This window comes from Oncorhynchus kisutch, unplaced genomic scaffold, assembly GCF_002021735.2.
Source record: "Oncorhynchus kisutch isolate 150728-3 unplaced genomic scaffold, Okis_V2 scaffold4000, whole genome shotgun sequence".
NCBI lineage: Eukaryota > Metazoa > Chordata > Actinopteri > Salmoniformes > Salmonidae > Oncorhynchus > Oncorhynchus kisutch.
The window spans coordinates 35,777-59,226 of NW_022265945.1; the positions used below are offsets into that span (position 1 = coordinate 35,777).

The 23,450-nt window shown below is 44.9% G+C and overlaps 1 protein-coding gene across 1 annotated transcript in view; it reads left to right on the forward strand.

The window, feature by feature from the left end:
• LOC109876419 (retinoschisin-like) overlaps positions 1-22,832 on the forward strand; it is a 40,589-nt gene extending 17,757 nt beyond the window's left edge. Inside the window, exons 3-4 of the mRNA XM_031821625.1 lie at positions 18,171-18,366; positions 19,271-22,832. Coding sequence (XP_031677485.1) covers positions 18,171-18,366; positions 19,271-19,423 — 349 coding nt within the window. The 3' untranslated portion in view covers positions 19,424-22,832. The remainder of the gene's footprint in view (positions 1-18,170; positions 18,367-19,270) is intronic.
• Positions 22,833-23,450: the final 618 nt, after the last annotated feature.

Below are 23,450 nucleotides of genomic sequence, written 5' to 3' on the forward strand. Positions count from 1 at the left end.
AGGGGCGTAAACTACAACCAGGATCAATGTGTATGACCCTCTCTCCTCTCCAGGGGCGTAAACTACAAGCAGGATCAATGTGTATGACCCTCTCTCCTCTCCAGGGGCGTAAACTACAAGCAGGATCAATGTGTATGACCCTCTCTCTTCTCCAGTGTGGTAAACTAACTACAAGCAGGATCACTGTTTATGACCTCCTCTCCAGGGGCGTAAACTACAAGCAGGATCACTGTTTATGACCTCCTCTCCAGGGGCGTAAACTACAAGCAGGATCACTGTTTATGACCTCCTCTCCAGGGGCGTAAACTACAAGCAGGATCAATGTGTATGACCCTCTCTCCTCTCCAGGGGCGTAAACTACAAGCAGGATCAATGTGTATGACCCTCTCTCTTCTCTAGTGTGGTAAACTACAAGCAGGATCAATGTGTATGACCCTCTCTCCTCTCCAGGGGCGTAAACTACAAGCAGGATCAATGTGTATGACCCTCTCTCTTCTCCAGTGTGGTAAACTAACTACAAGCAGGATCACTGTTTATGACCTCCTCTCCAGGGGCGTAAACTACAAGCAGGATCAATGTGTATGACCCTCTCTCCTCTCCAGTGTGGTAAACTAACTACAAGCAGGATCACTGTGTATGACCCTCTCTCCAGTGTGGTAAACTACAAGCAGGATCACTGTTTATGACCTCCTCTCCAGTGTGGTAAACTACAAGCAGGATAAATGTGTATGACCTCCTCTCCAGTGGTGTAAACTACAAGCAGGATCACTGTTTATGACCTCCCCTCCAGTGTGGTAAACTACAAGCAGGATAAATGTGTATGACCCTCTCTCCAGTGTGGTAAACTACAAGCAGGATCACTGTTTATGACCCTCTCTCCAGTGTGGTAAACTACAAGCAGGATCACTGTTTATGACCCTCTCTCCAGGGGTGTAAACTACAAGCAGGATCACTGTTTATGACCTCCTCTCCAGTGTGGTAAACTACAAGCAGGATCACTGTTTATGACCTCCCCTCCAGGGGTGTAAACTACAAGCAGGATCACTGTTTATGACCTCCTCTCCAGTGTGGTAAACTACAAGCAGGATCACTGTTTATGACCTCCCCTCCAGTGTGGTAAACTACAAGCAGGATCACTGTTTATGACCTCCTCTCCAGGGGTGTAAACTACAAGCAGGATCACTGTTTATGACCTCCCCTCCAGTGTGGTAAACTACAAGCAGGATCAATGAGGTAGCCAGCTAACTTGTCTAAATATCTATATTATATATATCTGTATTAGAAAGACCAGCTTAAAATGGGCGTGGTCTAATGGACTCAACAACCAAAACCAAATGTGAGCGGGCCAAGTAATTGGGCGTCACTCTAAAGCGGGAAGGTGGAATAAACGAGTCAGGAGTAGGTTTTCTTGATTGAACACAGTTCTCTATTGAGGGCATTTGGTCAACACAAACACTCCAACATAATCAATGAAAATCTTCCAAGGAAAAACATACATCTTCTTCTCCAGATGAAACAGGAACACAATAGGCTTATCTTTAACACAACAAAAAGTCACGGGATTGTCACCGTCTTAGTGGTTCTTCCTGGATAGCTCCTCTCTCTCGGTGGCCATCTTCCAGAGATAGTCCCACCCCCCCCTTCTCTGCTGATTCCATTCTCTCTCTTATAGGGGAAGGAGAGTATGTCATTAGTACCGTCAGCTGTGCTTAATTGCCTCTGGTTACCTTGTCTCCCATGCCTTGTTGGGCTACTATCCATGAGCCCAGCCTGCCCTCTGGTGGTCCTTCCACATACCTTCCCCCCCAGGACCGAACCGGAGGGTCGGCGCCAGACGCACCGTCTTGGTCGCGTCGGGACAGCGCGTCTGCATTCCCGTTCCTCGATCCGGCCCTGTGGATGACATGGAAAGAGAACGGTTGTAAAGACAAAAACCATCTGGCTATTCTGTTGTTATTGTTTCTCTTACCAGCCATCCATGTGAGGGGCGCATGGTCAGTAACTAATGCAAACCTCCGACCCAGTAGGTAGTACCGGAGATAATCGAGGGCCCACTTGATGGCTAAGGCCTCTTTCTCTACGGTCGCATACCTCTGTTCCCGATCGCTGAGCTTTCTACTAATGAAGAGAATCGGCTTCTCTGCTTCACCTTTACCCTGAGCTAGTATGGCCCCGAGCCCTGTATCCGAGGCGTCAACCTGCACAATGAACTCTTGTGAGAAGTCCGGAGCCTGTAGAACGGGATCAGAACACAGGCCATCTTTTAGCAATTGAAAGGCCTCTTCGGTCTCGTCTTTCCACTCTACCTGGTTTGGCAGGTTTTTCCTGATGAGGTTTGTGAGGGGGTTGGCAATGGTTGCATATCCCGGGATAAAACGGCGATAATATCCTGTTATCCCTAAGAAGGCCCGAACGTCTCGCTTGGTCCGGGGTCGAGGCCAGTCACGAATTGCCCTGGTCTTCTCTGCCTGTGGGCGTATTTTCCCATTCCCCACGGTGTACCCCAGGTATTCCGCTTCGGACAGGCCCAGGCAGCATTTATTTGGATTGGCTGTCAACCCTGTGGCTTCCAAACTCATGAGCACCACTCGTAATCGCAGGAGGTGACTATCCCAGTCCTCGCTGTGGATGACCACATCGTCTATGTACGCCGCTGCATACTCTTGATGGGGCCGTAGAATGGCATCCATGAGGCGTTGGAAGGTTGCAGCGGCACCGTGCAGTCCGAAGGGCATCCTCACATACTGGAAAAGCCCCTCTGGGGTGGCGAAGGCAGTCTTTGGACGATCCTCCGGAGCCACCGGCACTTGCCAATATCCCTTCGTCAAATCCAGGGTAGTGATGAACTTGGCCTTTTCTAAGCGCTCCAAGAGTTCATCCACACGGGGCATGGGATACGCATCGAATGTAGAGATGGCATTCACGCCCCTAAAGTCGTTGCAGCGTCTCATACTACCATCGGATTTGGGGACCAGGACTATGGGACTGGACCACTCACTCGTCGAGGGCTCGATCACGCCCATCCTCAACATCTCCCTCACCTCTTTCTTAGCGATGACTCGGCGAGCCTCAGGAATCCTGTAAGGGCGGATATGCACCTTCTTGCCGGGTTCAGTGTGGATATGGTGGAACAGGACATCTGTTTGTCCTGGGAATGGAGAGAATATTCGACCGAAGTTCATAATCAGCTTGTCTAGCTGTCTTGACTGCTCCGGTAGGAGAGTTTGGCCACGGCGCACCTGTGGTAGAGCCTCCTCTTTTCCTTTGCCCTCCAGAGCCATCAAAGCCACCTCCTCCTCTCGTCCATGGTACGTCTTCAGCAGGTTTATGTAATAGAGTTGGACCTTCTTCCTCCTGTCAGGTTGCTTGATGAGGTAATTGACCAGTGAGACCCTTTTCATTACCTCGTAGGGCCCCCTCCACTGCGCCATCACTTTCTCTCCCACGGTGAACTCACGGGGGGTGGAGAGGGTCCTTTGGGCCCTCTCCATATGCTCCTTGACTATGGGCCACACTGCTGACAGGCGGTCTCTCATCAGGGTAATGTGTTCTATTGTGGATCGAAAGGGGCATGGTTGGGTCTCCCAGGTCTCCTTGGCTAAGTCGAGGATTCCTCAACAGGGTCTGCCATAGAGCAATTCAAACGGAGAGAATCCAGTGGATGCCTGGGGTACTTCTCGCAGGGCAAACATTAAGTGTGGGAGAAGCATGTCCCAGTTTTTCCCGTCTCGGGACACCACTCTTCTCAACATCCTTTTAATCGCTTTGTTCAAGCGTTCACACAACCCGTCTGTTTGTGGGTGGAATATGCTTGTACGTATCTGTTGAACCTGATATAACCGACACAAGTCCTTCATCAACCGGGACATGAACGGGGTTCCTTGATCGGTTAAGATAGTCTTGGGGAGGCCCACACGAGAGAACATCAGGAATAACTCCTTGGCAATTCCCTTTGACGACATGTTACGCAGGGGTATGGCCTCCGGGAACTTGGTAGCGTAATCTATAACCACTAGGATGTACTCGTGTCCTCTGGCGGATTTTGGGAGGGGTCCTACGAGGTCCATAGCTATGCGTTCAAAGGGAGTCTCTATGATGGGGAGAGGAATCAAAGGGTTACGTAGGTGTGGCCGTGGGGCTGTACGTTGACATTGATCACACGTCCTACAATACCTGGCCACATCCCGGGTGACCCGGGGCCAATAGAATCTCTGCATGATTCTGTCAATAGTCTTGTCTCATGCCAGGTGTCCTCCTAGGACGTGGGAATGGGCTAACTGTAGAACTGTATCCCTGTATGGCCTAGGCACCATTAGTAATTCCTGGTTTTCCCCCCTTCGTCTTACGACCCAGTATAAGAGACCCCGCCTGATTGCATAGTAAGGAAGAGGGGGCTCACCTGATCCGTCGACGTTCCTCCCGTCGATCACCTTCACCTTCCTCATGGCCTCCCTTAGGTCTGGGTCTCTATGCTGCGAGGTGCCGAACTGTCCCTTTAATTCCTGGGGCAGGTCGACCTCGGTAGAGGGATGTGGAGGTTGTTCCACATCCCCATCAGGGGTGACCGAGGATAATCCCTTCCATGTTCCCTCCTCGGATGGAGCTTCAAATATATCCCTTAGCGCCTGGTTGCTCCTCCCTTCCTGCGTTGTGTATAACCCTTCACATGTGTCTTCTTCGGTGGTTTCCTGGAATATCTGTCGTAAACGTTGGGTCGCTATTTCTTCCTCTGCTGCAGAGGACGAGGACGCGGCTACGTCTCCTTGTAGGACTACTACCTCGGGCTTGGATTTTCTCTTCTTTCCTGTCCCCCTTCTTCCCGTGCATAACGTCATCTGCCGAAGCTCCTTATATAGGGGACAGTCTCTCCCGATCAATAATGGCACCTTCAGCTGCGGCACTTTCCCTGCCCTGACTGTACACCTTCCTTTTGGAGTGAGAATAGGCAGATTCACAGTGGGGTAATAGTGGGTGTCTCCATGGATACAGGATACGGCTACTTTGTCTGGTAGCAATGTTGCGGAGGTCACCATCCGCTCCTCTACTAACGTAACCATACTTCCCGAGTCGAGAATAGCTACCACATCTTGTCCTTCGACTCGCACCGGAATCTCTGAGGCTGGGGCTATCTCTGCTAACCAGCAGTGTTGATCCTGCCCCCTCAAAACGGGATGTGTGGGGGTAGGCAGTGATGACTCCGTAACCATGGGCTCATCCTTGGGAGACTGACATTTTTAACACTGACATGTTAAATATAATACAGCTATTAGATCTAGGATACTGGTCCATGTTCTACAACATGTTAAATACCATACAGCTATTAGATCTAGGATATTGATCCATGTTCTACAACATGTTAAATATCACACAGCTATTAGATCTAGTCTAGGATACTGGTCCATGTTCTACATCATGTTAAATATCATACAGCTATTAGATCTAGTCATGGATACTGGTCCATGTTCTACAACATGTTAAATATAATACGGCTATTAGATCTAGGATACTGGTCCATGTTCTACAACATGTTAAATACCATACAGCTATTAGATCTAGGATATTGATCCATGTTCTACAACATGTTAAATATCATACAGCTATTAGATCTAGTCTAGGATACTGGTCCATGTTCTACATCATGTTAAATATCATACAGCTATTAGATCTAGTCTAGGATACTGGTCCATGTTCTACAACATGTTAAATATCATACAGCTATTAGATCTAGGATACTGGTCCATGTTCTACAACATGTTAAATATCATACAGCTGTTAGGGGTAGGGGGATCTTGAGCTGAAATAAAAATTTCCCAAAAATATATTTCTCTCAAATGTTGTGCACAAATTTGTTTACATCCCTGTTAGTGAGCATTTCTCCTTTGCCAAGATAATCCATCCACCTGACAGGTGTGGAATATTAAGAAGCTGATTGAACAGCATGATCATTATACAAGTGCACCTTGTGCTGGGGACAAATGGCCACTAAAATGTGCAGTTTTGTCACACAACAAAGCCACAGATGTCTCAAGTTGAGGGACTGCAATTGGCATGCTGACAGTGCAAATGTCCACCAGAGCTGTTGCCAGAGAATTTAATGTTCTTTTCTCTACCTTAAGCCAACTTCAATGTCATTTTAGAGAATTTTGCAGTACGTCTAACAGGCATCACGTGTAACCATGCCAACCCAGGACCTCCACATCTGGCTTCTTCACCTGCAGGATGGTCTGAGATGAGCCACCCAGACAGTTGATGAAACTGTGGGATTTAACAACCAAATCATTTCTGCACTAACGGTCAGAAAAAGTCTCCGGGAAGCACACCTGCATGCTCATCGTCCTCACCAGGGTCTTGACCTGACTGCAGTTTGGCATCGTAACTGACTTCAGTGGGCAAATGCTCACCTTTGATGGCCACTGACATGCTGGAGAAGTGTGCTCTTCACTGATGAATCCCGGTTTCAAATGTACCGGACAGATGGCAGACAGTATGGCATTATGTGTCTGAGTGTACCTTGGTGGCGGTGGGGTTATGGTATGGGCAGGCATAAGCTATGGACAACGAACCCGATTGCTTTTTATTGATGGCAATTTCAATGCACAGAGATACCGTGACGAGATCCTGAGGCCATTTGATGTGCCATTCTTCTGCCTCCATCACCTCATGTTTCAGCATGATAATGTATAGCCCCATGTAGCAAGCATCTGTACACAATTCCTGGAAGCTGAAAATGTCCCAGTTCTTCCATGGCCTGCATACAGACATGAGCACATTTGAGTTGCTTTCGATCAACTTGTACGACAGTGTGTTCCAGTTCCAGCCAATATCCAGCAACTTCGCAGCCATTGAAGAGGAGTGGGACAGCATTCCACAGGCCACAATCAACAGCCAAATCAACTCCATGTGAAGGATAGAGGGCTAGGGTGACTACGATGATGAGGCAAATCGTGCACGATGCATGAGGCAAATCGTGGTCACACCAGATACGGACTGGTTTTCTGATTCACACCCCTACATTTTCTAAAAGGTATCTGTGACCAACAGATGCATATCTGTATTTCCAGACATGGGAAATACATAGATTAGGGCTAGCTACTAGTCACAAGTTACTACTCCTAGAATTTGGATAATTTGCTTAACTAAATCTTTTGACCTGAGAACTAAAATGAAAACAATATCTATGGTACATGGAATGGAAAATCTGTCCTGATTAAAATCCTTGTGGAAACGTAGAGTTGAATCTACAGTAGAGGCTTTCGGTCATGGCATGCTAGCTCAACATTTTCACGTGGTTAACAGCTGAAAAAAAAAATTGTACAACATTGTGAAAATGTTGCTGTAAGGTTGCGAAAATGATCTCAAAAACAATGTTTAGGTTTTTTGTAGTGTACCAATAACGTTCTACAAACGTTAGTCAGGAAAACGTTCCTGGGACATTTCAAAATTGTCACGGTTTACTTCTGTTGAAGGAAAGGCGGACCAAAACGCGGCATGGTTTGTGTTCATCTTGTTATTTAATTAAAGAAAGTACTGGACACTGAATACAAAAACAATAAACAAATGACAACCGTGAAGCTAAATGAGAACTGTGATGACACAAGCAATCAACATAGACAATCACCCACCAACAAACAGTGCAACCCAGGCTACCTAAGTATGATTCTCAATCAGAGACAACTAATGACACCTGCCTCTGATTGAGAACCATACTAGGCCGAAACATACAAATCCCCAAATCATAGAAAAACAAACATAGACTGCCCACCCAACTCACGCCCTGACCATACTAAATAAATACAAAACAAAGGAAATAAAGGTCAGAACGTGACAAAAATGTTTGAGATGTTCCAAAGCCTTTCAGGAACGTTCCCAATGTGCTCCAAAATGTTGCAGGAATCCTACAAAACATTTTGAAAACGCTTCAAAACATTCCACGTTTCAATTAAATGATTGAGTTAAAAACAACTCATGTGAATAAGTGTCACCAAAATGTATTGGATGAAATCACTGTACATTTGTGATCTTCTCTCTGATCCATACTGTAGGCCCCTGAAACAAAGTAACAATATTCAGTTGGAGATTTCACTGTGGTTGCTAATGACAGTTGCAAGATAACTGGTCTGCATAATATAAGTAATTCGGTAGTAATAAAACAAGGACATTCTCCAAACACCCGACATGGCAAACATCCCCGTTATTTGCAAGAGGAGGAGACGCAGGTATAGAGGACACAGAACTGGATGCCTCGTGAGGACCCGCAGAAGGCGAGTGGGAAATCTGCCGTTACTGTCAATATTATTCGCCAACGTGCAATCATTGGACAATAACCTGGACGAGGTACAATCACGAATATCCTACCAACGGGACATCAAAAACTGTATCTTATGTTTCACGGAATCGTGGCTGAATAACAACATGGATATTCAGCTAGCGGGATATACGCTGCACTGGCAAGATAGTACAGCATACTCCGGTAAGACGAGGGGGGGCGGTCTGTGCATATTTGTAAACAACAGCTGGAGCACGAAATCTAGGAAGTCTCTAGATTTTACTTGGCTGAAGTAGAGTATATGGTGATAAACTGCAGGCCACACTACTTGCCTAGAGAGTTTTCAGCTATACTTTTCGTGGCCGTTTATTTACCACCACAGACAGATGCCGGCACTAAGACCGCACTCAGTCAGCTGTATAAAGAAATAAGCAAAGAGGAAACCACTCACCCAGAGGCGGCACTCCTAAATGGGCAACCAGAGGGAAAACAATTCTAGATCACCTGTACTCCACACACAGAGATGTGTACAAAGCTCTCTCTCGCCCTCCATTTGGTAAAACTGACCACAACTCTATCCTCCTGATTCCTGCTTACAAGCAAAAATGAAAGCAGGAAGCACCAATGACTCGGTCTATAGAAAAGTGGTCAGATGAAACATATATTAAACTACAGGACTGTTTTGCTATCACAGACTGGAACATGTTCCGGGATTGTTCCGATGGCATTGAGGAGTACACCACATCAGTTAATGGCTTTATCAATAAGTGCATTGAGGATGTCGTCCCCACAGTGACTGTACATACATGCCCTGCGACGAATCATACTACACCGGCTCCGAGGCTCGTCTTATGTGGCCGGGCTTGCAAACTATTACAGACTACAAAGGGAAGCACAGCCTCGAGCTTCTCAGTGACACGAGCCTACCAGATGAACAAAACCACTTCTATGCTCGCTTCGAGGCAAGTTGTACTGAAGCATGCATGAGAGCATCAGCTGTTCCGGACGACAGTGCGATCACGCTCTCCGTAGCCGACGTGAGTAAGACCTTGAAACATGTCAACATACACAAGGCTGCTGGGCCAGACGGATTACCAGGACGTGTGCTCCGGGCATGTGCTGACCAACTGGCAGGTGTCTTTACTGACATTTTCAACATGTACATGATTGAGTCTGTAATACCAACATGTTTCAAGCAGACACAATAGTCCCTGTGCCCAAGACCACTAAGGCAACCTTCCTAAATGACTACAGACCCGTAGCACTCACGTATGTAGCCATGAAGTGCTTTGAAAGGCGGGTAATGGCTCACATCAACACCATTATCCCAGAAAACCTAGACCCACTCCAATTTGCATACCGGTCAAACAGATCCACAGATGCAATCTCTATTACCCTCCACACTGCCCTTTCCCACCTGGACAAAAGGAACACCTATGTGAGAATGCTGCTCAATGACTACAGCTCAGCGTTCAACACCATATTACCCTCAAAGCTCATCTCTAAGCTAAGGATCCTGGGACTAAACACCTCCATCTGCAACTGGATCCTGGACTTCCTTACGGGCCACCCCCAGGTGGTGAGATTAGGTAGCAACACATCTGCCACACTGATCCTCAACACTGGAACCACCCAGGGGTACGTGCTCAGTCCCCTCTTGTAGTCCCTGTTCACTCACGACTGCATGGCCAGGCATGACTCATACACCATCATTAAGTTTGCAGACGACACAACAGTGGTAGGCCTGATCACCGACAACGACGAGACAGCCTATAGGGAGGAGGTCAGAGACCTGGCCGGGTGGTGCCAGAATAACAAGCTATCATCAAATTTCAAATCAAATGTATTTATAAATTCCTACTTATATCAGCTGATATCTCAAAGTGCTGTACAGAAACCCAGCTTAAAATCCCAAACAGCAAGCAATGCAGGTGAAGAAGCACAGTGGCTGGGAATAACTCCTTAGAAAGGCCAGAACCTAGGAAGAAACCTAGAGAGGAACCAGGCTATGAGGGGTGGCCAGCCCTCTTCTGGCTGTGTCGGGTGGAGATTATAACAGAACATGACCAAGATGTTCAAATGTTCATAGATGACAATCAGGGTCAAATAATAATAACCACAGTGGTTGTCGAGGGTGCAACAGGTGCAGCAAGTCAGCACCTCAGGAGTAAATGTCGGTTGGCTTTTCATAGCAAATCATTCAGAGTATCTCTACCGCTCCTGCTGTCTCTAGAGAGTTGAAAACAGCAGGTCTGGGACAGTTGGCACGTCTGGTGAACAGGTCAGGGTTCCATAGCCGCAGGCAGAACAGTTGAAACCGGAGCAGCAGCATGGCCAGGTGGACTGGGGACATCAAGGAGTCATCAGGCCGTGTAGTCCTGAGGCATGGTCCTAGGGCTCAGGTCTTCCGAGAGAGAGAGAGAATTAGAGAGAGCATACTTAAATTGACACAGGACACCGGATAAGACAGGAGAAATATTCCAGATATAACAGACTGACCCTAACCCCCCGACACATCAACTACTGCAGCATAAATACTGGAGGCTGAGACAGGAGGGGTCGGGAGCCACTGTGGCCCCATCCAACGATACCCCCGGACAGTGCCAAACAGGCAGGATATAACCCCACCCACTTTGCCAAAGCACAGCCCCTGCACCACTAAAGGGATACCTTCAACCACCAACTTACCATCCTGAGACATGGCCGGGTATAGCCCATGAAGATCTCCGCCATGGCACAACCTGGGGGGGGGGGTGCCAACCCGGACAGGAAAATCACGTCAGTGACTCAACCCACTCAAGTGGCGCACCCCTCCTAGGGACGGCATGGAAGAGCACCTGTAAGCCAGAGACTCAGCCCCCCGTAATATGGTTTGAGGCAGAGAATCTCAGTGGAGAGAGGGAAACCGGCCAGGCAGAGACAGCAAGGGCGGTTCGTTGCTCCAGTGCCTTTCCGTTCACCTTCACACTCCTGGGCCAAACTACACTCAATCATAGGACCTACTGAAGAGATGAGTCTTCAATAAAGACTTTAAAGGTTGAGAGAAAGTCTGCGTCTCTCACATGGATAGGCAGACCATAAAAATGGAGCGCTATAGGAGAAAGCCCTGCCTCCAGCTGTTTGCTTAGAAATTATAGGGACAGTTAGGAGGCCTGCATCTTGTGACCGTAGTGTTGGTGTAGGTATGTACGGCAGGACCAAATCGGAAAGATAGGTAGGAGCAAGCCAATGTAATGCTTTGTAGGTTAGCAGTAAAACCTTGAAATCAGCCATTGCCTTAACAGGAAGCCAGTGTAGAGAGGCTAGCACTGGAATAATATGATCCAATTTTTTGGTTCTAGTCAATATTCTAGCAGCCGTGTTTAGCACTAACTGAAGTTTATTTAGTGCTTTATCTGGGTAGCCGGAAAGTAGAGTATTGCAGTAGTCTAACCTAGAGGTCACAAAAGCATGGATTCATTTTTCCTCCGTCATTTTTAGACAGAAAGTTTCTGATTTTTGCAATGTTACGTAGATGGAAAAAAGCTGTCCTTGAAACAGTCTTGATATGTTCGTCAAAAGAGAGATCAGGGTCCAGAGTAACGCCAAGGTCCTTCACAGTTTTATTTGAGACGACTGTACAACCATTAAGATTAATTGTCAGATTCAACAGAAGATCTCTTTGTTTCTTGGGACCTAGAACAAGCATCTCTGTTTTGTCCGAGTTTAAAAGTAGAAAGTTTGCAGCCATCCACTTCCTTATGTCTGAAACACAGGCTTCCAGCGAGGGCAATTTTGGGGCTTCACCATGTTTCATTGAAATGTACAGCTGTGTGTCATCCGCATAGCAGTGAAAGTTAACATTATGTTTCCAAATGACATCACCAAGAGGTAAAATATATAGTGAAAACAATAGTGGTCCTAAAACGTATCCTTGAGGAACACCGAAATGTACAGTTGAATTGTCAGAGGACAAACCATCCACAGAGAGAATGTCACGATTTACTAGGAGTGGTGGGTGGAATCAGGCGCAGAGAGCAGGGTTCAGTAGATTGTCAATTTATTCTCCGGCGCACAAAAACGGTCACGCCAACACACAGGAAGCATACAATAGACCAGCCCAAACACAGGACCAAAATAGTCCGGAGAATAACCACACGAAAAAACCACCATACAACAGAGTAACAAAAACAATCCCGCACAAAACAAGGGCGGGACAACCTACTATATATAAGGACACTAATTAAACTAAAATACACACAGGTGAAACTAATAAGACAAAACCAACAGACAAACGAAAAAGGGATCGTAGTGGCTAGTAGGACGGTGACGACGACCGCCGAGCACCACCCGAACAGGCAGGGGAGCCAACTTCGGCGGAAGTCGTGACAGACAAACTGATATCTTTCTGACAGATAAGATCTAAACCAGGCCAGAACTTGTCAGTGTAGACCAATTTGGGTTTCCAATCTCTTCAAAATAATGTGGTGATCGATGGTATCAAAAGCAGCAGTAAGGTCTAGGAGCACGAGGACAGATGCAGAGCCTCGGTCTGACGTCATTAAAAGGTAATTTACCACCTTTACAAGTGCAGTCTCAGTGCTTTGATGGGGGCTAAAACCAGAATGAAGCGTTTCGTGTGCATTGTTTGTCTTCAGGAAGAGTTGCTCCGTAACAGCTTTTTCTACAATTTTGGAGAGGATTGGGTGATTCGATATAGGCCGATAGTTTTTTGATGATCCTTGGTTGGGGTCTGAGCAGATTATTTGTTGTGATTGCAAACATAATAAAATGGTGGTCCGGTAGTCCAGGTTTATGATGAAAAACATTAAGATCCACAACATTTATTCCACGGGACACAACTAGGTCCAGTGTATGACTGTTGCAGTGAGTAGGTCCGGACACATGTCGGACAAAACCCACTGAGTCGATGATAGCCCTGAAAGCCTTTTGAAGTGGGTCTGTGGACTTTTCCATGTGTATATTAAAGTCACCAAAGATTAGAATATTATCTGCTATGACTACAAGGTCCGATAGGAATTCAGGGAAGTGAGGAAGGCTGTATATGGCCTAGGAGGCCTGTAAACAGTAGCTAATAAAAGTGATTGAATAGGCTGCATAGATTTCATGACTAGAAGCTCAAAAGACAAAAACGTCATTTTTTGGGGGGTAAATTGAAATTTGCTATCGTAAATGTTAGCAACACCTCCGCCTTTGCGGGATGCACGGGGGATATGGTCACTAGTGTGCCCAGGAGGTGAGGCCTCATTTAACACAGTAAATTCATCAGGCTTAAGCCATGTTTCAGTCAGGCCAATCACATCAAGATTATGATCAGTGATTAGTTCATTGACTATAATTGCCTTTGAAGTAAGGGATCTAACATTAAGTAGCCCTATTTTGAGATGTGAGGTGTCATGATCTCTTTCAATAATGACAGGAATGGAGGAGGTCTTTATCCTAGTGAGATTGCTAAGGCGAACACCGCCATGTTTAGTTTTGCCCAACCTAGGTCGAGGCACAGACACGGTCTCAATGGTGATAGCTGAGCTGACTACACTGACTCTGCTAGTGGCAGACTCCACTATGCTGGCAGGCTGGCTAACAGCCTGCTGCCTGGCCTGCACCCTATTTCATTGTGGAGCTAGAGGAGTTAGATCCCTGTCTATGTTGGTAGATAAGATGAGAGCACCCCTCCAGCTAGGATGGAGTCCGTCACTCCTCAGCAGGTCAGGCTTGGTCCTGTTTGTGGGTGAGTCCCAGAAAGAGGGCCAATTATCTACAAATTCTATCTTTTGGGAGGGGCAGAAAACAGTTTTCAACCAGCGATTGAGTTGTGAGACTCTGCTGTAGAGCTCATCACTCCAGGTTCTGATGGTCGATGATGTCCGTACTCAAGCCAACTCCTCTAATGCCAACTTCACCTTCAGGACCTCTCGATCACCGATGTTGTACTTCCTCTCTGCAGGAGACAGTATGGTGTTGAAGCTCATTTGGAGGTTTGTTAGCACAGTGTCCAAAGAAGGGCCAGATGTATACAGAATGGTGTCATCTGTGTAGAGGTGGATCACAGAATCACCAGCAACAAGAGCGACATCATTGATATATACAGAGAAAAGTGTCGGCTAGAGAATTGAACCCTGTGGCACCCCCATAGAGACTCCCAGAGGTCCGGACAGGTCCTGGTATACCTCTGGGATGTTGGGCTGAAGGGAAACCACAGGACTCTCAACCGACGTGGAACCACAGAGGACAGGAAAACAGGTCCTCCAGCATTCGGGTGGTTAGTCCATGATTTTAATCCTTGACCATGAGATGGTGGAGTTATGGTGTTGAAGCCAAGGGAGGTTGAGGATGTTATTGTGAGCTGGTTTTTGAGGTGATGTTAAGAGAGGAGGCAAGGGTCTGGTCTATAAAGTTCCCCGTGACACCGGAATCCACTAACGCTGTAGATACAGTACATGAGGGACAGTCAACTAGTGTGATCGACACCAAAAAGGGTTTGGCAGAAAGTGATGAAGAGGGTTACTCACACCCTCTTGCTCTCCTGGATCCCGAGTTGGGACGTATCGAACACTGCTAGAGTTGGTGCCCTCCTTGACCACAATAGAGACAGAGCCCAAGCTGTTTCCTTCTGCTTCACTCAGCCGCTGGGAAGCGTGTGGCCGTCATATTTATCAAGGAGGGACAAACGGGAATCGCTGACCTGAGTGGGTTGCTGAATGGGCTGGTGTGCTGGCTCTCTGGATCGACTGGTGGTAGACTATCCTCTGCTGAAGGCAACGCCTCTTGGGTATGTTTGAGACATTGAGCACTGCAAAGAACCTCTTCCATAGCCGTCCCCAGTTGCACCAGCTGGTCGTGGTGTTGACGAAGTAGGTATCTCTGCTCGTCGACCGTCTGGGAGATGTTCTGATTTCCTGTTGCTTCCATTTGTTGAGGCAGTACTCTGTAACGTAGACGCTGGGAGTCGAGAAGCAGGTGCAGGTGATAAGTTTAATACAACATAGGAGTAGCTTCTTGACATGAAACACAGAAACAATACTGCCTGGGGAATATGTGAGGTAATGGAGTCCAGGTGTGCCTCATGATGAAGCAAAGGTGCGCGTAATGATTGCTGCTAGGTGTGCATAATGATGGTTGCCAGGACCGGTGGTTAGTTAACCGGCGACATCAAATGCCGGAAGGGAGGAGCAGGAGAAGATGTGGCATCATGTTTACTAAAACCTGTTACGTTTGGGTACTGTCTAATTATTTCTGCAGGCGGTTCAATTGCTAGTGCAAACAGGAGGGGGAGAGGGAACATCCCTGTCTTGTGCCCCTTTTTTTAGATAATATATTATTTGTGTATATTTTAGCTTTAGGACATGTATAGTTGAAGTCGTAGCACGTCAAGCACGTTGTTCTCTACAGTTGAAGTTGGAAGTTTACATACACTTAGGTTGGAGTCATTAAAACTCATTTTTCAACCACTCCACAAATTTCTTGTTAACAAACTACAGTTTGGCAGGTCGGTTAGGACATCTACTTTGTTCATGACACAAGTAATTGTTCCAACAATTGTTTACAGACAGATATTTTCACTTATAATTCACTGTATCACAATTCCAGTGAGTCAGAATTTGACATACACTAAGTTGACTGTGCCTTTAAACAGCTTGGAAAACTCCAGAAAATTATGTCATGGCTTTAGAAGCTTCTGATTCAATTGGGGGTGTACCTGTGGATGTATTTCAAGGCCTACCTTCAAACTAAGTGCCTCTTTGCTTGAGATCATGGGAAAATCAAAAGAAATCAGCCAAGACCTCAGAAGAAACATTGTAGACCTCCACAAGTCTGGTTCATCCTTGGGAGCAATTTCCAAATGCCTGAAGGTACCACGTTCATCTTTACAAACAGTAGTACGCAAGTATAAACACCATGGGACCACGCAGCCATCATACCGCTCAGGAAGGAGACGCGTTCTGTCTCCTAGAGATGAACGTACTTTGGTGCAAAAAGTGCAAATCAATCCCAGAACAACAGCAAAGGACCTTGTGAAGATGCTGGAAGCAACAGGTACAAAAGTATCTATATGCACAGTAAAACAAGTCCTATATCGACATAACCTGAAAGGGCGCTCAGCAAGGAAGAAGCCACTGCTCCAAAACCACCATAAGAAAGCCAGACTACGGTTTGCAACTGCACATGGGGACAAAGATCATACTTTTTGGAGAAATGTCCTCTGGTCTGATGAAACAAAAATAGAACTGTTTGGCCATAATGACCATTGTTATGTTTGGAGGAAAAAGGGGGATGCTTGCAAGCCGAAGACACCATCCCAACCGTGGAGCACGGGGGTGGCAGCATCATGTTGTGGGGGTGCTTTGCTGCAGGAGGAACTGGTGCACTTCACAAAATAGATGGCATCATGTGGCAGGAAAATGATGTGGATATATTGAAGCAACATCTCAAGGAAGTTAAAGCTTAGTTTCAAATGGGTCTTCCAAATGAACAATTACCCAAAGTTGTGGCAAAATGGCTTAAGGACAACAAAGTCAAGGTATTGGAGTGGCCATCACAAAGCCCTGACCTCAATCCTATAGAACATTTGTGGGCAGAACTGAAAAAATGTGTGCGAGCAAGGAGTCCTACAAACCTGACTCAGTTACACCAGCTCTGTCAGAAGGAATGGGCCAAAATTCACCCAATTTATTGTGGAAGGCTACCCAATACGTTTGACACAAGTTAAACAATATAAAGGTAATGCTACTAAATACTAATTGAGTGCATGTAAACTTCTGACCCACTGGGAATGTGATGAAAGAAATTAAATCTGAAATAAATAATTATCTCTACTATTATCCTGACATTTCACATTCTTGAAATAAAGTGGTGATCCTAACTGACCTAAGAAAGGATTTTCATTGTAGGACTAAATGTCAGGAATTGTGAAACTGAGTTTAAATGTATTTGGCTAAGGTGTATGTTAACTTCCAACTTCAACTGTATATAATATTTTTTATTAAATATATTATTTCAGCTGGAAAGTTGAAAGCTTCCAAATAGAAAACACCATTCATGACGGTCATAAGTCTTTCCGGCATGAATAGCCATTATTGATCAATCTATATATTTTGTTTTTTGCATATTGATATTAAACTAAAATATGTTATTGTATTTGTTTGTAAGTGCCTATTTTTAATAAACCCTGTTTGAATGATACTGTATGTATCAAGTCTTAATGATTTTGCCATTCTATTACATATGAGCTTTGTTATTATTATGTTTTCACAATTTATTAAACTAATGGGTCCGTAATCAGCAGGGACTCTCCAGATTTACCTGGTTTTAACACTGAAAAAATAGTTTGACACATGGAACTGAAACTGAAATCTAATTACAATGTTGCAGAACGTTGAAGTAAACATTTTGTGAGAAATATTGTAAACTGTAATTCAAACGTTGAGTTTCCCTAAATGAAAATCGTTGAGACAATTGTTGACACAATGCTTTATCTATCGCAGGGATATTCAACTTTTACACTATGGGTTCCAGAGCCTGCTGGTACTCTGTTCTACCTGATAATGAATTTCACCCACCTGATGTACCAGGTCTAAATCAGTCCCTGATTAAAGGGGAACAATGAAGAAATGCAGTGGAACTAGATAAGAGGACCAGAGTTTAGTTTGAGGGTTCTATCATACAACCTAATACAATGTTGTAGAAAGTAACGAAAACGTTTTGTGCCAGCTGGGTCTTCAGCTGCTAGCTGCAAAGAGCAAACAGATAGCATTGTGTTTTATGCTCAAAGGGGTCCGTGCGGAAACAGACTTTTGAAACTTTTGGGTGAAAAATGGAGATGTGAAAAAAAAAATCAAAATAAATGAACAGCGTTAACTTCGACAGCCCTAATTTTAACATGTATGTTCCCCCTCCTTTCCAGGTGTGCATGGCTGTCTAAGTTCCAGGACAACAGCCAGTGGATCCAGATTGACCTGCAGGATGTGGGTGTGGTCTCAGGTATCCTGACCCAGGGTCGCTGTGATGCTGATGAGTGGCTGACTAAGTACAGTGTCCAGTACCGCACCGATCAGAACCTAAACTGGATCTACTACAAGGACCAGACTGGCAACAACAGGGTCAGTATAGAGTAGGACCAACAACCGGGTCAGTATACAGTAGGACCAACAACAGGGTCAGTATACACTAGGACCAGACTGGCAACAACAGGGTCAATATAGAGTAGGACCAACAACAGGGCCAGTATACAGTAGGACCAACAACAGGGTCAGTATAAATTAGGACCAACAACAGGGTAAGTATACAGTAGGACCAACAACAGAGCGTGTATACAGTAGGACCAACAACAGGGTCAGTATACAGTAGGACCAACAACAGGGTCAGTATACAGTAGGACCAACAACAGGGTCAGTATGCAGTAGGACCAGCAACAGGGTCAGTATACAGTAGCACCAACAACAGGGTCAGTATAAATTAGGACCAACAACAGAGTCAGTATAAATTGGGACCAACAACAGGGTCAGTATGCAGTAGGACCAACAACAGGGTCAGTGTGCAGTAGGACCAACAACAGGGTCAGTATGCAGTAGGACCAACAAACAGGGTCATTATGCAGTAGGACTAATAACAGGGTCAGTGTGCAGTAGGACCAACAACAGGGTCAGTGTGCAGTAGGACCAACAACAGGGTCAGTATGCAGTAGGACCAACAACAGGGTCAGTATGCAGGCTGGGCATTCTGGATTATGCTACTAGTAATACTACTAAATCACAAGGGGACAATTGTCAGTTCCTCTTAGGCTCTGTGTTCTAAATGGCACTCTATTTCCTATCTAATGGAGTAGTTTTGACCAGAGCTCTATGGGCTCTGGAAAAGTGGTGCACTACATAGGGTGCCATTTGGGATTCAGGCCATCTCGCTTGTACATCCTTCTCTATATTCTATAGGCTGTTAGTCAGCTGATTGGTTGATGTCAGATGGGCATGTTATCGACTGGCCAATGTCGTGTCTCTGTTCCCGCAGGTGTTCTATGGGAACTCGGACCGCTCGTCGTCCGTTCAGAACCTGCTGCGTCCTCCTATTGTGGCCCGCTATGTTAGGCTCCTCCCTCTGGGTTGGCACACCCGCATTGCACTGCGCATGGAGCTGCTGATGTGCATGAGCAAGTGTACCTAAAACCTATGACCCTAATAACCCTAACCCCTAACCCCTAACCTCTAACCCTGTCTATCCTACTGGGCACAGATGTCAGTTCAACATCTTGTTTTGATTTACATTTGTTTACGTTGTAAATGTAAATTCAACGTGAAATCAAGAAACAAATTCACCATGTCATGTGATTTAGGCTAAAAGGTTAGGTGAAACTATGAGGAAATGCTCTCAAGTTGATTTGTTTTCCACATTTATTCAAACCTATCAAATTTATTTTTTTGTGTTGAAATTACATGGAAACCACATTGATGGACCCAGTTTTTGCCCAGTGAGGTCAGAGTCCACCTTGCCCTTCCATCTTAACTCCCAGACGCTTGCCAAAGGGCGACATTATTTAAGCATTTCATTGTACACTTGGCTGTATGACGTCCATATGACAAACTAAACTTTGATTTGTCCCTGGTCCGGTAACCCTGTCAAGACACAGTACCGAGCTAGTAGCAATAGAATGATGTCTTGATCTCTTTCCCTGTTTGTCTTCTAGGGGCTGTGGCTGTCAGTGTGTTTTATTGGCAGAGACCATTGTGTGTTTACCTTTTTTAACTATAGTAAATAATACAGTATTTAATTTGCATATACCCTGCCCATTCCCCTCCCCATATTCCAATTTGTGCCACCCACAAGTTGAAAACGACATGCCAAGTACACTATATGACCAAAAGTATGTGGACACCTGCTCGTCGAACATCTCATTACTAAATCATGGGCATTAATATGGAGTTGGTCCCCCCTTTGCTGCTATAACAGCCTCCACAATTCTGGGAAGGCTTTCCACTAGATGTTGGAACATTGCTGCTTTAACAGCCTCCACTCTTCTGGGAAGGCTTTCCATGAGATGTTGGAACATTGCTGCTATAACAGCCTCCACTCTTCTGGGAAGGCTTTCCATGAGATGTTGGAACATTGCTGCTTTAACAGCCTCCACTCTTCTGGGAAGGCTTTCCATGAGATGTTGGAACATTGCTGCTATAACAGCCTCCACTCTTCTGGGAAGGCTTTCCATGAGATGTTGGAACATTGCTGCGAGAATTTACTTCCATTCAGCCACAAGAGCATTAGTGATGTTGGGCATTGATGTTGGGCCCAACACAAGTTGCATTCTTTCAGAGACAGAAAAAAATGTGTCTGCTTGTATATTTAGCAATGAATCCACCGATAGGAACATCGCTGAAAGACTCTATGGAACAAGGACAACCATATCTACACCCACAAAAATGTGAATTGCAATCAATATAACATAGAGCCATCGTGAAATGCCACTAAGCAGGACTTCATTTATTTTTAGATCTCGCCCCCATCAATACACCTGAAGCCGTCATAGGGTGTATCGATCAGCGCGCAACGCCCTGCCCTGCTTTCCTCCTGGGCTATTATGTGTGAAACACATCTCACTGTCCTAGAAATGCCTCAGACATTATGAAACCAAACCCAGATTCCCCCAGGGTGAAATTCCCCTTTAACTATTAAGTTGTTAATATTCTTAGCTTTATCCTTTGAAAATAGACAAGTGGAAAAATTCTGGGGATGAGCATGTGTATCTTCAATATGTACACATTGTTCCGCTTTAGTGCATTTAACTTTATGTCGCAAGTAAAAGCCTTTGGTGGCGAGTCAGTACAATACAAGGTTAAAACCCCCCTCAGACTCAGGAAGGTTAAAACCACCCCCAGTCTCAGGAAGGTTAAAACCACAGTCAGACTCAGGAAGGTTAAAACCACCCTCAGACTTGAAGATGTAAAACTTTCCTTTTATTTGCCCATTTAACATCTATGCCATTCTGAAGAGGTTTATTCTGCCTGTGAGATTTATGGGAAGATTGTTTCCATTTAATTAGATCTGCTTTCATATTGTTGAGTAATGGAATAATGTTAACTTTATATATTTGTTGTCACTTGTTAAGCATCCCAAGTATTTCATATTGTTTTGTGGTCCACATAAAGGATTGCTGTAGATCGTGAGTTAATATTTTTCTTATTACCATCATTTTTCCCCACGATAATTATATCATGAGATTTTTGAGCATTCTGAGTTTTCGATATTGGTCAGCCATATCAGGAGATCATTTGCAAATAAGTTTAGTTTATATTCATGTTCACCAATACTGATACCTGTTACATTTGGGTTCTGTATATTTCTTTCTGCAAGCGTTTCAATTGCTATTGCAAACAGGAGGTTGGAGAGGGGACATTCCTGTCTATTGCAAACGGGAGGTTGGAGAGGGGACATTCCTGTCTATTGCAAACAGGAGGTTGGAGAGGGGACATTCCTGTCTATTGCAAACAGGAGGTTGGAGAGGGGACATTCCTGTCTATTGCAAACAGGAGGTTGGAGAGGGGACATTCCTGTCTATTGCAAACAGGAGGTTGGAGAGGGGACATTCCTGTCTTGTGCCCCTTTTTTAATGCAATTTTATCAGATAATGTGTTATTTTTGTATGTTTTAGCTTTAGGACATTTATATAATATTTCTTATTAAATTGATTATTTCAGCTGGATGTGGCTGAAATAGCTGAATCCACCAATTTGAAGGGGTGTCCTCATACTTTGTATATATAGTGTATATACCATATATTGTGTACCAGGTTATAGAATAGAGCAGAAGCTCTGAACTAGCCGGTCAGACCCCAGTCCTACCTACCTACCTACAGGTTATGGGAAATATGCTATTTTACTATTTCTCCAATTGGTTTCCTGAAGGTGATATCCTCCACAAAGATAATAAAACTAAAACACTATAATAAATACTACAGTGATGTTCTCCAAAACACTACAGCAAATACTACAGTATACTACAGTCCGCAAAACACTACATTAATTACTATAGTTTATACTACAGTTTATTTTACTACAAAATGTATACTATTAGTTAGCTGTACATACTACACTATACTACAGCACATACATACGTATACTAAACACTACATTGAATACTACAATATTTATACCATAGTATACTATAGTATTTTTTTATTTTTTTGTGAGTGAGAACAAGGAGCTGTAAACATGATCATTGGGGGCCGGTTTACTGGACACAGATTAAGCCTGGTCCTGATTCTCCATTGAGCATGCTTTTTAGTCCAGGACGAGGCGTAATCTGTGTCCGGGGAACTAGCCCCTAATGATCTAAAGCCCAGAGTCAGATGAGATGTGGACATGTTGTTGAATGTCCTGTAAACTAAAGTACTGTACTGTCTGTGTCTATCTGTTTGAATGTGACTTTTATTGTGATGTGTAACAGTAAGGTATAGTGTTGCTGTATTTCAGTGGTGTCTCCAATGTCCTGTTCTGTTGAATCACATTAGATTGTATATTCAGGGTTAGGCTTAGGGTTAGGCCAATACACCCCTCAATAAAGTGACAGCATTGAAAGCAAAGGAAACTAGTTGTATACATTATTTCAGGTGCTACTCAGATACTGTATCCTTACTGACATACAGTACATTTGGAAAGTATTCAGACCCATTTACTTTTTGCACATTCTGTTACGTTACAGCCTTATACTGAAATTATACTAAAATATAGATTTTTTTTTTTAACTCAATCTACACGCAATACCCCATAATCATAAAGTAAATCAGGTTTACAGACATTTTTCCAAATGTATTAAACATTTCAAAAACTATCACATTTGTATAAGTATTCAGACCCTTAACTTCTTATGGCAGCAGGGGCAGTATTGAGTAGAGAAACTGGAGCTCTGTCAGAGTGACCATCAGGTTCTTGGTCACCTCCCTGACCAAGGCCCTTCTCCCCAGACTGCTCAGTTTGGACGGGCGGCCAGCTATAGGAAGAGTCTTGGTGGTTCCAAACTTCTTCCATTTAAGAATGATGGTGGTCAATGTGTTCTTGGCGATTTTCAATGCTGCAGGTATATTTTGATACCCTTCCCCAGATCTGTACCCTGGACACAATCCTGTCTCCGGAGCACTACGGACAATTCATTCGACCTCATGGCTTGGTTTTTGCTATGACATGCATTGTCAATTGTGGGA